Below are 14,627 nucleotides of genomic sequence, written 5' to 3'. Positions count from 1 at the left end.
TAATTTATTTTTACAATATGCTAGGCATTGAAGTATGGCATTTTGTTTTTCAGCCTTAACAGGATTTGAGACCAAAAACAAGTATGAACTAAAGAACAGCTTGGGGCAGAGAGTTTATTATGCAGTTGAAGACAGTGAATTCTGTAACCGAATATGTTGTGGGTCTAATCGAGCATTTATCATAAAGATTTTGGATAATATAGGACACACTGTCATGCAATTTGTGCGTCCTCTAGGATGTGGATCATGTTGCTGTCCTTGTTGTCTACATCAGGTGAGTGCATAAAAATGTAACTGGTGTTTGTGTCTGAAGCTATTTCTGTTCACTCACCTTTCATTTCAAAACATTTTCTAAGCTGTTGGCTGTTTTGTGATCCACTATCCACATGAAAATGATTCCGTCTTCTCAAAGTATAAATGTCTGTTATTAAGACTTTGAAAGCCTATATACTGAATTTCGGTTTCAAACCTCATAATCCCAAGGAATGCAGATAGCTTTAATGCCGTGCTGCAATTTGTGAATAGCAGTACATTTTTTAAAATACTGTAATAACATTTTATAATTTGTCATGTAGAGCACTTGATTTTTCTATCGTCTCCTCCCCAAATGATATTTTTTGCCTAACTTAGCTTCAAAATTGATGTGATTTATTAATCTGGCCTGAACAATCTGTAAAGAAAGAGTTTGTACTGCATTTTGATATAAATAGGAACCTGACATTAAAGAGTGTTTTAACTGCTTAACTTACCTAACATTGGCTCTGGAACTGTGACAAACACTGACACAAGTGATCAGAACATTTATTAATACAAATTTATTTAAGCCATTGGTCCAAAAAGCAACAAGTGAAATGCAGATGATGGAAATCTAAAGCAAAAGCAGAAAATACTGGGAACATTCTGCAGGTCAGTCAGGATCTGGGGAGAGAACAGATAAGTTTAATGGGCTGGATTTTATCAGCTCCTTGACACTGTGGTTCGTGGCGGGGAGGCCCTTAAAATGCTAGCGGGAGGACCTGCCATGAGTCTCGATGCTGAGAAGGCCTCGCCGAACGTTAGTGGTGCCGGCGAGGCCTCGGTGCAGTGCCCACCCCGGGTAGAGTTCTGAGGCAAGATACTGGTGGGGAGGGGGGAGGAGTCAAATTAGCAGGGCTGGGGCGGTGGGGGGAAATGGGAAAAAACTTTATTCTCTTTGACCCTAAGCCCCTTCCCACCATCCCCACACCCAATGATAAAGTTTGGGGGGGAAGGTCATTACTTATAACTAATTTTTTTTGAGGGTGATAGGCCAAAAAACTATTTATCAATTGGGGGGCCTTGGGGACAGGGGATTGCAGGTGTGGACAAATCTTTTATTTACATTTTCATTGAACCGGCACCTTTTAAGAATTAAAATTTTTCCTGAAAGGCTGGAAGCCCTTTAAAAATGGGGCTGGCACCTGTGTGGTGGCGCCGGATGCCATTGCCGGGGATGTGGCAACCGCCCCCTTTACATCATTAGGAGCGGCCACTCTACCCCCTCCATTTAAATGGGCCCCTGCTGTAATGTCACGGGGGGGTCTGCGGCGGTGGCTCCATGTCGATTCAGCCCAATGTTTCAGGTATGGACCCTTTATCAGAACTGAACCATCAGTCCTCTGTCTCTGGTTAGTGCAATAGAAATGAGCTCCAGTGCTGACCTTAAGCCCTTGGATGCTCTTTAAGGTTGATTTGCAATGTCTACCAATTTTCCAGAGAAATTCCTCACCTGCCCCCAACAACAATGAAAACAAGTTCCAGGAGGCCATAGTAACCATAATGAACATCATCCAGCATCTCGACTATTTTCTGTATACTGTGGTATCAGTCATAGCAGGATGAATGCCTGTATTGAATCTGCACTCACTACATCAGCTGACAACTTGTTCCAGAAATCAATGACCTTCAGTGAAAAGGAAAACCTCCTGACGTCTATTCTGTTTCTCTGCTTATGTAAGTTTTATGAATGTCCCCTGCTGGCAAATAATCTGAAATGAACACAGTGTAGCCTTCATTATTTCAAATACCTCAATCAGATCTCCCCCAAGTCCAGCTTTTCTAGAGAAAAGTGACCCAGCTCTCTGTTACCTACCATGCTAACTAAGGGCTTTCAACTAGCTATCCTTCTCGTGTCCCTGCTTCGAACATTTCCTAGGACTTCTATATTATTCATCATGTGGGGGGATGAAACCTGAACACGGCATTCTACATAAAGCCTTATCTAGATCTTCTATAAGAAACTTATAGTGCTTTAGATATAGTCTCATGGCACTGGTCGTAAACCTTTTAGGGACTCGTACTATACCATCTCGATCTTTTTCAAACTCAGTAGACTTTTTAGTTTGGAATCCTGCACAGCATACGCATGCCTGGCTTTGACCATACCTATGCGCATAATGTTACATTTATCATCATTTGTCAGTTGCATCTAGATATGATTGTACTTTTTTCTCATCCAGGGCTCTAGCACTGACAGTCATCTTTGTGTCACCCACAAACATGCAATCAGTTCCCCTGACTCCTTCATCCAAATTGTGAAGAACATGTTGCTTAGATAATGTCTTCCAGGATGGTAATGTCCCTCTTTAATTTCAGATTATCTCTATGGCATCTCAATACCATGCTGAAGAATTTTTACACATAAATACATTGTTGTTCTGAATCTCTAGATGCCTTCACATTTGTTGCAGAATGCTTCCTGGTCTTGGGAATTATTCTTGGAAAGTTGGTCTGGTTTGTCAGATACCAAAGCTTGGAAGTACCAACTGCTGCTCTAATAGCTACATTTTTAATTCATTTTTTAAAAAACAAAGACATAAAATTGAAACAGAAGATTTGCATACATATAGTGGCTTATCATGGGTCTCAGAAATATCTCAAAGAACTTTGCAGAAAATTAATTATTTTGAAGTACAGTGATATCCAGGTTAGCACGACAGCCAGTAATGCACACAACAAAGCTCCACATGTGATGAGTCAGAAGAGTCATACAGCACTGAAACAGACCCTTCAGCCCACCAGGTCTGTGCTGACCATCAACCACCCATCTATACTAATCCTACATTAATCCCATATTCCCTACCACATCCCCACCTTCCCTCAATTCTCTTACCACCTACCTACACTAGGGCCAATTTACCTATCAACCTGCAAGTCTTTGGTTGTGGGAGGAAACCAAAGCACCCAGAGGAAACCCACACGGTCACACGGCAGCATTGACTCTTGCCTGCTCCCATACAATTACAACAGCTTCCTCATCTGATATGCTCATGTACAGTCAATACAAGAATCTCAAGATATCTGACAGAGTTGTATATATTTTCTGTATATAATATACTGTTTCTATATTTTACAAAATAAGTAAATATTTACTTTCAAGTTCATTAGAATCAGAGTCAAACAGCAACGTTGTTTCCAGTTAGATCACAGCAAAGATAGTGATTCAGCAATATCTTATGAAGCTTACAGGATACATGCTGAATACCAATAGGGATGGAGAATGCATAATAAAGCTATCAGGGCTAATGACAAATGACTTAAATCTTGCTGTTTTTATACCATATCAAATACCTAGCTTTTTTTTTACATTACTGTATAAGTAAAATTCTGTGACTCCATCCTGTGGCTATTGTGTCTTCTCACATCATATTCTTACACTTTTAAAAATTAGAAGTGTAAAAAGTATACACAAGACAAAGAATATCACATCTCTTATAAATTAGCAAAATAAAGCATGATTTTAAACAGTTACTCTACTAGGAAATTGTGGGTGTACTACAATTGTAGATGGTGCTTGTTACGAGCTCACAGGACACCAGTCTGGTGTGTAAGCTGTCTTTAATGAAGATCTGTAATGGCTGCCTGCAGTCAGAATGCTTCATGGTAGAGGTCTCATGACTACAGCAAGCCAGGAGGCACATTGGTGCAGTATTGGATTTCTATCCCAAACAGTGCTAGCATCTGAGCAGCAGATCAGCTGATTTACAAAGAACTAAGCCTTTTGCTTTCGAAGCTTTTTTAAAGAGTGTAAAATTGATCCTCAAAAGTAAGTGATTGGTGCTGAGTAAACCTATGTGGGTGTTTTAAAATACTTAGAAGGACCAGCTCTCTGTGCCACCTGCTGAGACATGGGCAGTATCTGGCTGGCTACAAAACAAAATGAGGTGTAGGGTTGAGGATAGGCCTGAAGAATGGAGAAAACAGATGGAAGGCCAGGCAGAGGTGAGAGGCAGGTGTGCCAAGAGCATTAAAGGAGCATGCGAAAGGCACAGAAGGTGGGTGATTTAAATTTGTGGGAATTGGTGAGATGACTAATAGGTTTTATAGCACTTAACTTTTTATAATGTTTCTAGGCTGATTGTAGGGATTGAAGGTGAAATTGGTGGGCATCTTTCATATCACTGAGACTGATTATGCTTATTTTGCTTATAAAGTAGACTCAACAATGCTGGAGGTGCTTTACAGTTGTACACACTTGCTCTCTACTACTCATGTTTTTACAATCGGCTGGGATTTTCTGTTTCCTCGCCTGCAATTTTCTACCCATTCATTTTAATGGATGGGAAATCGTGGGCTGGCGAGTGAGAAGTAAAGTATGCTGGCCAACACTTTTAATAATTTAGATACATTTTTAATCTCAATACTTGAAATGGAGTTAAGCAAACTGAAATTTCTCAAAGTCTGGTAGATAAATGGATGGAAATGAAGATTTCAGTGCTCATTTAATTTTTAAAAATCTGTGTAAGGAGCAACTGAAAATGTCACTTAATGTTAACTGATAGGTCTGCATGTGCTAAATGCTTACAAGCTGAATAAATTTCTAAAGTGATGACATGGCAAGCACAGTTCTAATAGTTCTTCAAAACCTTATCACAGTTCAAATCTCACCATTCCATTTTCGCAAAAGCAACATAATTGAAAAATTCCTTAGAAATGATCTTATGGTTCCAAAGGTACAGAAGCTATCTGATGTCACTGAAAAAACTCTTTTTCAAGAGTTAAGTTAACTTGTCAATTAACATAAATTTAGTGCGGTTGCGTAATAGCCCACTGCAGTCTGGTGATTGCCATTTTGATGCAAATATAAAATGCTATTTTTTCAGATGCCGACATGCCCTGATTTTGCTGCAGTTAGAGGTGTAAACTGTAATTAAGTAACAATACAAAGTTTAATAATTGGTTCAAGATTGCTTCAAAACTCTTTATAAGGAATAATTAGGTTATATGGGCTTCTATTCACATATTTCTCTTGTGTTGTGTCAAAACTTGCTACAGTAAATGAGGCCTTGCTCTCCATGAACTGGAGTGTGCCCAATATCTACTGATGTAAGAAGCCCGAGTGTTAAATTGGTGGCATAATGTGGACGGGAGTATAAAATTACATTGATAGACTAAGTGAGTGGGCAAAACTGTAGCAGATGGATTTCAACACAGGTAACTGTGAGGTCATCCATTTCGGAGCAAAAAAGGATATATCTGAGTATTGTTTGAATTGTTAAAAAGCTGGGAACAATGGAGGTCCAAATAGATTTAGGGCCCTATGAATACAGATTGCTAAAATGTAGTAGCCAGGTACAAAATAAAATCAAAAAGGCTATAGAAGAGGAAGTTTAGTGTGATTGAGGTTTTGAGGATTTTGAAAGGAAATAGATACAAAGAATAGTACAGCGCAGGAACAGGCCATTCGGCCCTCCAAGCCTGCGCCGATCTTGATGCCTGCCTAAACTAAAACCTTCTGCACTTCCGGGGACCGTATCCCTCTATTCCCATCCTATTCATGTATTTGTCAAAATGCCTCTTAAACGTCGCTATCGTACCTGCTTCCACCACCTCCCCCAGCAGCAAGTTCCAGGCACTCACCACCCTCTGTGTAAAGAACTTGCCTCACACATCCCCTCTAAACTTTGCCCCTCTCACCTTAAACCTATGTCCCCTAGTAACTGACTCTTCCACCCTGGGAAAAAGCTTCTGACTATCCACTCTGTCCATGCTGCTCATAACTTTGTAAACCTCTATCATGTCGCCCCTCCACCTCTGTCGTTCCAGTGAAAACAATCCGAGTTTATCCAACCTGTCCTCATAGCTAATGCCCTCCAGACCAGGCAACATCTTCTGTACCCTCTCTAAAGCCTCCAAGTCCTTCTGATAGTGTGGCGACCAGAATTGCACGCAATATTCTAAGTGTAGCCTAACTAAAGTTCTGTACAGCTGCAGCATGACTTGCCAATTTTTATACTCTATGCCCTGTCCGATGAAGGCAAGGATGCCGTATGCCTTCTTGACTACCTTATCCACTTGCGTTGCCACTTTCAGTGACCTGTGGACCTGTACGCCCAGATCTCTCTGCCTGTCAATACTCCTAAGGGTTCTGCCATTTACTGTATACTTCCCACCTGCATTAGATCTTCCAAAATGCATTACCTCACATTTGTCCGGATTAAACTCCATCTGCCATTTCTCCGCCCAAGTCTCCAACCGATCTATATCCTGCTGTATCCTCTGACAATCCTCATAGATGTTAACTAAAGACTGTATAATTTGAATTCATCAGCATCTTGTGCAATATGGCACAGGAAAGTAGCTTCCAATTACAATATCTGAAAGCTAACTCAGCATTATTAATTAAACAATTAACAGTGGAGAGCCTTGTGTATTTTCCATACTCGTACACAGGAATGTATTCAGTGTTTGCGTTCAATACACAGACATTGCTGCAATGCTATTAAAATACCTACACAGATTGCATGGAAATCATTACATTTTTAATTAAAGTTGTGACTAATGTAACATTTCAGCGAAAGATTTTTAATGTTTGTCTTAGGTGAATGCTCAAGATCCTAATAAAATTCTTCTTTCTAAGAGATTAATGACCTTTCCGTGGAAACTTTCTTACCCTTGATCAGATCTTCATTATTTCCATATCACTCTTAGAATACCCCAAAAAAAGTTGTTATGCTTATGTAAAGTGCAGCAATTGAAAATACAAGAACTCACCCTGAAGTGTTATAAAAATGGACTTTTCTTTTTTCAAAAAAAGTAGACAATGTGCTTCAAAATGGCCATCGACGATCAAAATACCTGGCCTTATATATTTAAACTGTCTTATGTCTGGCAAGCCCATAAGGATACATTCCAAAGCTAAGAGGTGTCAATTACACATCATGAACCCATCAAGAGACATTTTTGAATTGAATGGGTTCTTCTGAAATAAAGATGATGTGAAATCACCACATCCTGGGCTTTTGTCAGTCATCACATGGAGGAAGATCTATGTTTGTTAACAGAGGCAAGAGGTGAGACACTTTTAGCTTTGAAAGTAGCCCTCTGGGGAGAGAGAGAGAGAGAAAGAAAGAATCAAGACAAAACATAATCAATGCATGTCCAGCTGGGAGAAAATTCAGCATGCCAAAAAGAAGATGCCCTGCTGTGAGTTCTATACTTGTGCAGTAGAGAACTGGAAGTGATCCCCTGTCTTCAGACTGCTATTTCAGCCAAAAGAGAAATCGACAAATAACCCAGGCCAGCAACATTAAAGAAGAAATTGACCTCCGAGAAGATTCAACAGATTCAAAAACCTAACTCACTTCAAATCCCTTAACTCTGTTCCTCTCTATTTATATGTATGTGTGTGTGTGTGAATACATGTGCGAATGTGATTGTGACCATTTCTATAGTGAATATTTGCTCAATAAATAGTTAAACTTCTGTTTTAAAGCTATAAGAAAACCTGTCGCTGTCTAATTATTTGACACATAATACACACAGGGATTATCACCAGCCCTCTCCAGAGGGCTACTTTTAAAGCTAAAACTTAAACATTTGCTGCAGTCAGCTGGGATTTGAGCAGTGGGGACCACACACAGCCCTCTCACCATGTGGCCATAACAAAGTACTTTGCAAAAATAAAACTTGTGTCCAGTGCATATTGTAATTTCACTTGTAGATCTATAGAATGTCAATGCACAGTAGAATATATGCAAATTTGAACCCTACAAAAAATCAATTAAAAGTATTATTCAACATGTATGGGGCAATCCAAGGCACTTTTGCTGGTTTTCAGATTGAAATTTAATTTATTGTCCATTTCCCATGAAATGCATGGTCCTGTAAGTTACCTGTTGAGTATTCAATTCTGTTTTCTTCATGTTGAAAAACCAGCGTAAAGGGATAAGACCTATAGCACAGGACACTATGAAAGTTTGGGAAAAAATAGAGAAAATGGAATAATTCAAGTAGCAATGGTTAGTTGGTGACATTCTTGGGTTTTAAAAGACTGTACATTGCATAAGGAAGGAAAGATTGAGGGGGATGTAAGAATTCCTTTGGTTGGTGATTCCTGGCAAAGAATGAGTTGGAGTAGGAGATTATGATGTGTGATATCAGTATCATGAGCACAGAGGAGGAAGATTGTGTAGGATGGCATATTTGTAACTTAGAACCAGACAGAAAAGCTCTAAGAAACAATGATTATTAGAATATCAACAGATTAGAGAGATGAGTACAATTGTGACTGGAGCAAAATAAATTAGAAGTCAGAGGTGTGAGAAGGATTATCCATTAATAATGAACCTTGTTTAGCTAGTGTTTAAAACAAATATATCTAAACATGGGTCCTGAGCATGTGTTGGTTTTTACATTAAGTTGATTTTGTTTTGTTTTCTAACTTGTATTATAATCTCAAAAAATTGTGTCCCTGAGTAATTTCCTTTTAAATTATTGCAATATTCAGGGATGAGTTAGTTGCTAATACATTTATTTTATCTGTTTTGCAGTTGGAAGTTCAGGCACCACCAGGGAAGGCTGTTGGCTATGTTGTCCAGGAATGGCATCCATTTATACCTAAATTCAGCATCCAGAATGAAAAACATGAAACTGTGTTGAAAGTCAAAGGTCCCTGCTTGGCGTTCAGTTGTCTTGGTGATGTAAACTTTGAAGTAAGTACACCAGAGACACATTTTAATGACCTCCAATGACAACTTACACAAAAGCAGACAAAATATAGCTGAAGTTTAATTCCAACATTCTAGTCTCTAATCTTTTTCCTGACAAAGCCATGCTGATAAAAATAATGGGGGCAGTTTTAACCTCCCCCCCCCTCCCCAGTAGGCAGTAGAGGGTTGGGCACAGTGGGCGGCAGGGGTGGGGGTTGGGTTTAAGTTAGTTTAAAGAAAATGTGTAACCCACACCAACCTGTGTGGACACACCTACTGCCAGTTTAACCACAGTGGGTTTGGAGACGTCTGAGCGGCCTGCTCTGCAGAGGTAGGCCCATAACTAGAAATGTTAATGAGGCTCACTTCCTCAGATTTTGGGAGCCTTTTGAATTTAACGGCTGTGGACCAAGTTTCCCAGGGCAAGATAAATCCAGCAGCTAAAGGGAGATGGGAGCTGTCAGATTTAGTAGGTAAGTGCTTTTCCAGCACTTCTTGTGGGCCAGGAGGAGCAGGAGGGCTTTCCAAGCCCCTCGAGCAAATCTTTTGGAGTGATCTCTCACTTCCTCTCTCTCTCCTTGCTCCTGTCCTCCAAGCACCACCCTACCCCCACCAGCTCCCAATCTTTTTGATTGACGGGGACTGTCCCCAGAATTCCTCAGCTGCAGTCTTCTACTGCTGGCGTTCCTGCCTGGCAGCTCCCCACCTCTCAATCTGGCTGGCTGCTGGGTGGGTGAGAAACTTGGCAGGACCCCCGCATCCCCAGCATTCCAGATTTCCTGGCCACAAACACGTGTCACCATCGCTCCCCCCCCACCCCCATCCCCTTTCCTACCTCCCCATAAATATCAGGACCAAAGTATCACTTATTTAATTGGATGGCATGAAAAGTGATCATTATCTCATTATCACTAATCAATTGTTGTTCACATAAATGTGTGAATGTTAATGTATTTTTATGCTATTCCTATGTCTTGTATTCTAATCGAGGCATTACCAGTTTATGTAAAGCAGGGTTAACTTCTGTACTAAAAGGGCAGAATTTTATGCCCCCCACCTGGAGATGGATTAAGTGTTGGGGGGAACCTATAGAATTGCGATTGGGGGCGGAGGGCCCGTCGCCTTTCTGTTGCATCGCAATTTAGTCGGGGGCAGGACAGGCCAAAGATGATTGAGGCCCTTAAAAGGCCTATTAGCAATCACTTGAGGGCCTCTTCTTCCTGCCGTTGGCATTGGGGTGCCTCAGCCACGCAGTAAAATGAGGTGACCTCCCTGTGTGCTTGTTTGGGAGGGTGCCTCCTCTGAAGTCAATCAATGGCCCAAGGAGGGTCCCCGCTAGCAAATGACCCTTGTCCCTGGACCCACTCTTCCCCCTGTACTCAAGGCCCACCAACTTCCCCCACCCCACGACCATCGCCGGGCCTGCCAGAGTGGTCCCTGTGACCCTGCCTCACTTACCTGTTGTCCTTGTTTCCAGCACTGGGCCTGGTTCCAAGGCCCTCTGATTGGAGGCGGGATCCCCGTCTTTAAAGGGATGGGCATTCCAGTGCAGGGCTGTTAATTGGCCTGGCACTGTAGAATTGCGCTGTGCGGGGCTGGGCTCCAAAAGGCTGAGGTGCGATTCCCCCAACCTTTTCACCCGGCACCGGGAGCCCTGCCGGTGCCACAATATTCTGCCCAAAGAATAGACAGAATAATGTCCTAAGATACGTTGTGTTTATCAGCTAGTACCACCTTACAGTTAGCATCAGAGATGTCTAGGTTTGTATCTTAAAACTCAGCTGAATAATTGGGCTGAATTTTGCAGCAAGGCCTGAGGTTCCGCTTTCGGGACCGGAAGCAAGAGCTGCTTGGGCGGGGGTTTGGTGGGGTGAGGGGGGGGGGGAGGTGTGGTGGGGGGTGGTTGCGAGGAGTGGGGGTGCGGGCGGTGGGCTGGGGATCAGTATTCTGTGGCAGCCAGCCAGTTAATTGCTTGGAGCCAAAGGAGGCGTCCAGTTAGGCGGAGGTGGCAGCGTGAGGTCACGCCGCTGGAAGTGCTGGCACCATATTTAAAGCGCTCAGTGAAGTCGATCCATCCACGTCTGCATTAATGGAAGACCTGAGAAAGAAGGCCTGTCAAAGATTGGCAGAAGTGAGATAGCTTCCCTTCCAATCGGAGGGCCAGCAGCTTCTCGTACTACAGGAGGTCTTCAGAAGAGAAGGACACGCAGGCCTTGGCAACGGGATGGTGAGGAGGGGGTGGGCTTTGGTTGAGATGGGTAGCCATTGCCGCTGGGAACCATGGATTGCCCAAAAAGGAGGGACCACACCCACCCCGTCCCCTGCCCTGAGGCAGCCAGGTCTTATCTGACGGCATCTCCACATGGTGGCAGGTGCCTCCGTCCTCCACAGAATTGGAGTGGAGGTGGGCACAGCCCTTTAAGTGGCCATTAATTGGCCATTTAAGGTCTCAATTGCCCTGGGGCAGGAAGGCAGTCCTGTGCCTTCCCTGCCCCAGATTAAATGGCAGGGGGCCAGGCCAATGTCAGGAATGACACGCATTGCCATTTTTGTTTGCTCCCTGACCTCGCCTGTTTCCAAGGGCAGCATAAAATCCTGCCCCTAGTGTGGACAGTGGCTTCTCAGCTCTTCCATCATTGATACCAGCACCTTACTTAGCTGTGATGACAGAGGAGACTTTTGCACTCATGCAAGAGGCTTTCATTATGCTGGTGTCCTCCAGATCTCAAGCAGCCAGAGGAGAGCGCCAAGTTCAGCCAAAGCCACGGGGCAGCAAGATCCGCAGCCTGCCTCCACTTCAGCTGACAGTGGAGAGGGAGCACAACCTAGAAGCACATGTAAGAGATTTAAGAAGAGCACCTAGCTGCACTCAGGGTTCACGAGTTAATATTTTGTTAAAGCATGCTGCCTTGAAAATTTTTTTGTTCTCCAATAAATGTGTGATGTGGCAAGACAAGAGGTATCCTTGCATTTTTTGCGGGCCGCTGGGACTTCAGGAGTATCCTGGCTCAGTTAAAGGGTTTAATGGATCGGAACATACTGCGTGAGTTGAAACAATCTCCATATCCCAGTGTAATATCTTTCGGGGTGTCAGTAAATGGTAAGGTCAATGAGGGAAGCGGTAGAGTGCTGAAGCTTTATTGAATCTGTCATTAACGATCATGTGAAACGTACCTGTATTAACACGTCCCAAGCCTTCCTTGGACCTTTCTCATGACACTTTCCTGTGGTTCCTGGAGTTCTTCAGCATCCTTCACCTGGTCATTATCATCCTCCATTTCCTCATCCTCGAAGGAGACATAGTGCTCCATGATTTGCTGTCCTGCCTGTAGCTCCAGGTTGTGCAGAGCACAGCAACCACAACAATGTGTGAGACCCTTGCTGGGGCATACTGAAGGGCTCCACAAGATCTTTCCAGGCATCTGTACCATATCTTCAGAAGCCGTATGGTATGCATGATGGTCGCTTGAGTTGTCCTGATGTGGTTGTTGTACCTCTCCTCTGCATCAGTGCTTGGGTTCCGCACAAGCGTCAGTAACCACGTCTTAGTGCGTATTCCATATCACCCAGTATCCATCCTTGAAAACACGCAGGGGGGCCTGAAAAGCCCTGGCACGTGTGACTGCCTTAGTATATAGGCATTGTGGCTGCTTCCTGGAAACTATGCACACATCTGCAGGAACCGCTTGTGGTGGTCGCAAACCAGTTGTACATTGAACGAGTGGAAGCCCTTCCTGTTGATGAAGGCTCTGGCCTGATGAGTGGGAGCCTTGATGGTCACATGCATGCAGTCGCTGACATCCTGCATCTGGGGCAATCCGGTGATGGCCCCAAACCCTCTGACCCTCTCGGCTTCACTGTACGGATTGGTGCAAAAGTGCACATATTGGAGCCTCTTGAAGATGGTATTAGTGATCATTGATGCAGCGATGAGCCGCAGACTGAGACCCGCCCTCCCTCACCCCCCCACCTCACCATGCATATCTCCAGTGGATCCTTGGAATGATCCTGAGGCGTAGAAATTCAGCACTGTGGTCCCCTTCAGCACCACTGGCATTGGCTGGCCACACTTCCCATGGGGTTCAATTCATCCTCCATCATGGCACATGGCGCCTTCCTGGAGAGGCGGAGTCTTCAGTGACACTGCTGGTCTGACATTTGTAGCTAATTGAATCTCAGTCAGTAGATCCTGTTTAGAGGGCAACCTATTCGCACAGTAGGCTGGTTGCGTGCCCCTCTGCACCCTTCTACATCTTCCCTGCCCAAGCCTGGCGCTCCTGCTGCCCTTCTGGTTGCTGCTGCCCTGCTGCCTGTGACTATAGCTCTCTCCCTCTCTGGTGCTCTTTCCCACTGGAGGTCCCAAAGCTTAAGTGAATGAGGCCCATGGTAGAAAGCTGCACTCAGTCTCCGGGGCCTCTTACTCCCCCACTGCCCCCCCACCCCTGCTTTACGCGCACAAATGCCATCTCCAAGATGGCATTCTGGTGGTATGCCTCTACAGAGTTGGCACCTTTTCCCCGTCTCCCGACTGCCACTGCCAATACCTACACTGTTCCACCCTTGCTGTCGAAAGCGCGATGGTAGGTTTTGCAATCGCATATGACACATGGAAAAAAGCCTTACTTCTACATTATGGAGGTGAAGTATTAGAAGATATCTTTTGAGACACTTATGCCTGAACAAAATGACTGACTCAGCAAAACATGCGCTGACAACCTACTTTGCACCGAAGAAAACACCATATATGAAACCATTGTCTTCTGATGCACTGAGCAAAAAGCAGACTGAGAAGGAACTTCAATGCCTGCTTGTCCTTGACATTATTGAGAAAGTTGGGAATGAGCCTACCCCTTGAGTCTCACCCATACAAGTTGTCAAGAAACTCAAGAATGAGACCAGATTAGAATCTGCGTTGATATGCGATCACCAAAGCAAGCCACACAACAAGAACGACAGTTGTGACGGAAATCGCACCTGCCAAATGGAAACATATTAGTTTTGTCATATGGGGCACTACTGAAACTTTTTTTTACTGGACATTGCACATAACTTGTTTAAAAAAACGAACAGAGCTGACCAGCTGAAAACATGGTTGCATATTTGCATTCTGAGTCAGTTGAATAGAGAGACAATGGGAGTGCTCACTGATTCAATTAACAAGATTGGTGTGGGAAATCATGATAATCAACATTCTTTGTGTAAGAGCCAGAACTTGACACCCCACCGGGTGTGTCTGGAAAGTTTTGAAATCAACAACCTTCCCAGAAGCTGCTGTTTCACACAGACGGTCACATGCCCTACTTGCTGGCTAGACTGGGGACTGTTTGAATTGTGCTTCACAGAAAGGTAAGAAACTGCAATTCAACTCCAAGAAGAAAGCACCTCTGTCTCTCCAGCCAAGTCCCAGGGGAAACCATGGTGGCAGCATAAGCCTCAAGACTACAGAACTTTACAGACGACCACCAAGATGACAATTGAAGCCTCTCTCCAGCCTTCTGGTGCCAGAGAAGCAAACTTAAAATTGTGTACTGGGCCCCAGCGAGAACTCCAAGACCTTAACATCAATTGAGAACATTGTATCAACTGAACTCTTATTTATTACAAACTCTACTTCAACCCCCAATTCTTTCTTTCCCTCTGTATCAATTTATATGTGTGTTTCTTCCCGTGTGCATGCGA

At 43.6% G+C, this 14,627-nt stretch overlaps 1 protein-coding gene across 7 annotated transcripts in view; it reads left to right on the top strand.

The window, feature by feature from the left end:
* Positions 1-14,627, top strand: part of LOC137371446 (phospholipid scramblase 1-like) — a 348,513-nt gene that overhangs the window by 294,187 nt on the left and 39,699 nt on the right. For all 7 annotated transcript variants that reach the window (XM_068034064.1, XM_068034065.1, XM_068034062.1 and 4 more), the window contains 2 exons: positions 54-274; positions 8,790-8,951. In XM_068034064.1, the coding sequence (XP_067890165.1) occupies positions 54-274; positions 8,790-8,951 (383 nt within the window). The remainder of the gene's footprint in view (positions 1-53; positions 275-8,789; positions 8,952-14,627) is intronic.

This window comes from Heterodontus francisci, chromosome 6 (assembly GCF_036365525.1).
Source record: "Heterodontus francisci isolate sHetFra1 chromosome 6, sHetFra1.hap1, whole genome shotgun sequence".
Classification (NCBI taxonomy): domain Eukaryota; kingdom Metazoa; phylum Chordata; class Chondrichthyes; order Heterodontiformes; family Heterodontidae; genus Heterodontus; species Heterodontus francisci.
This window is presented reverse-complemented; position numbering and strand designations above follow the sequence as displayed.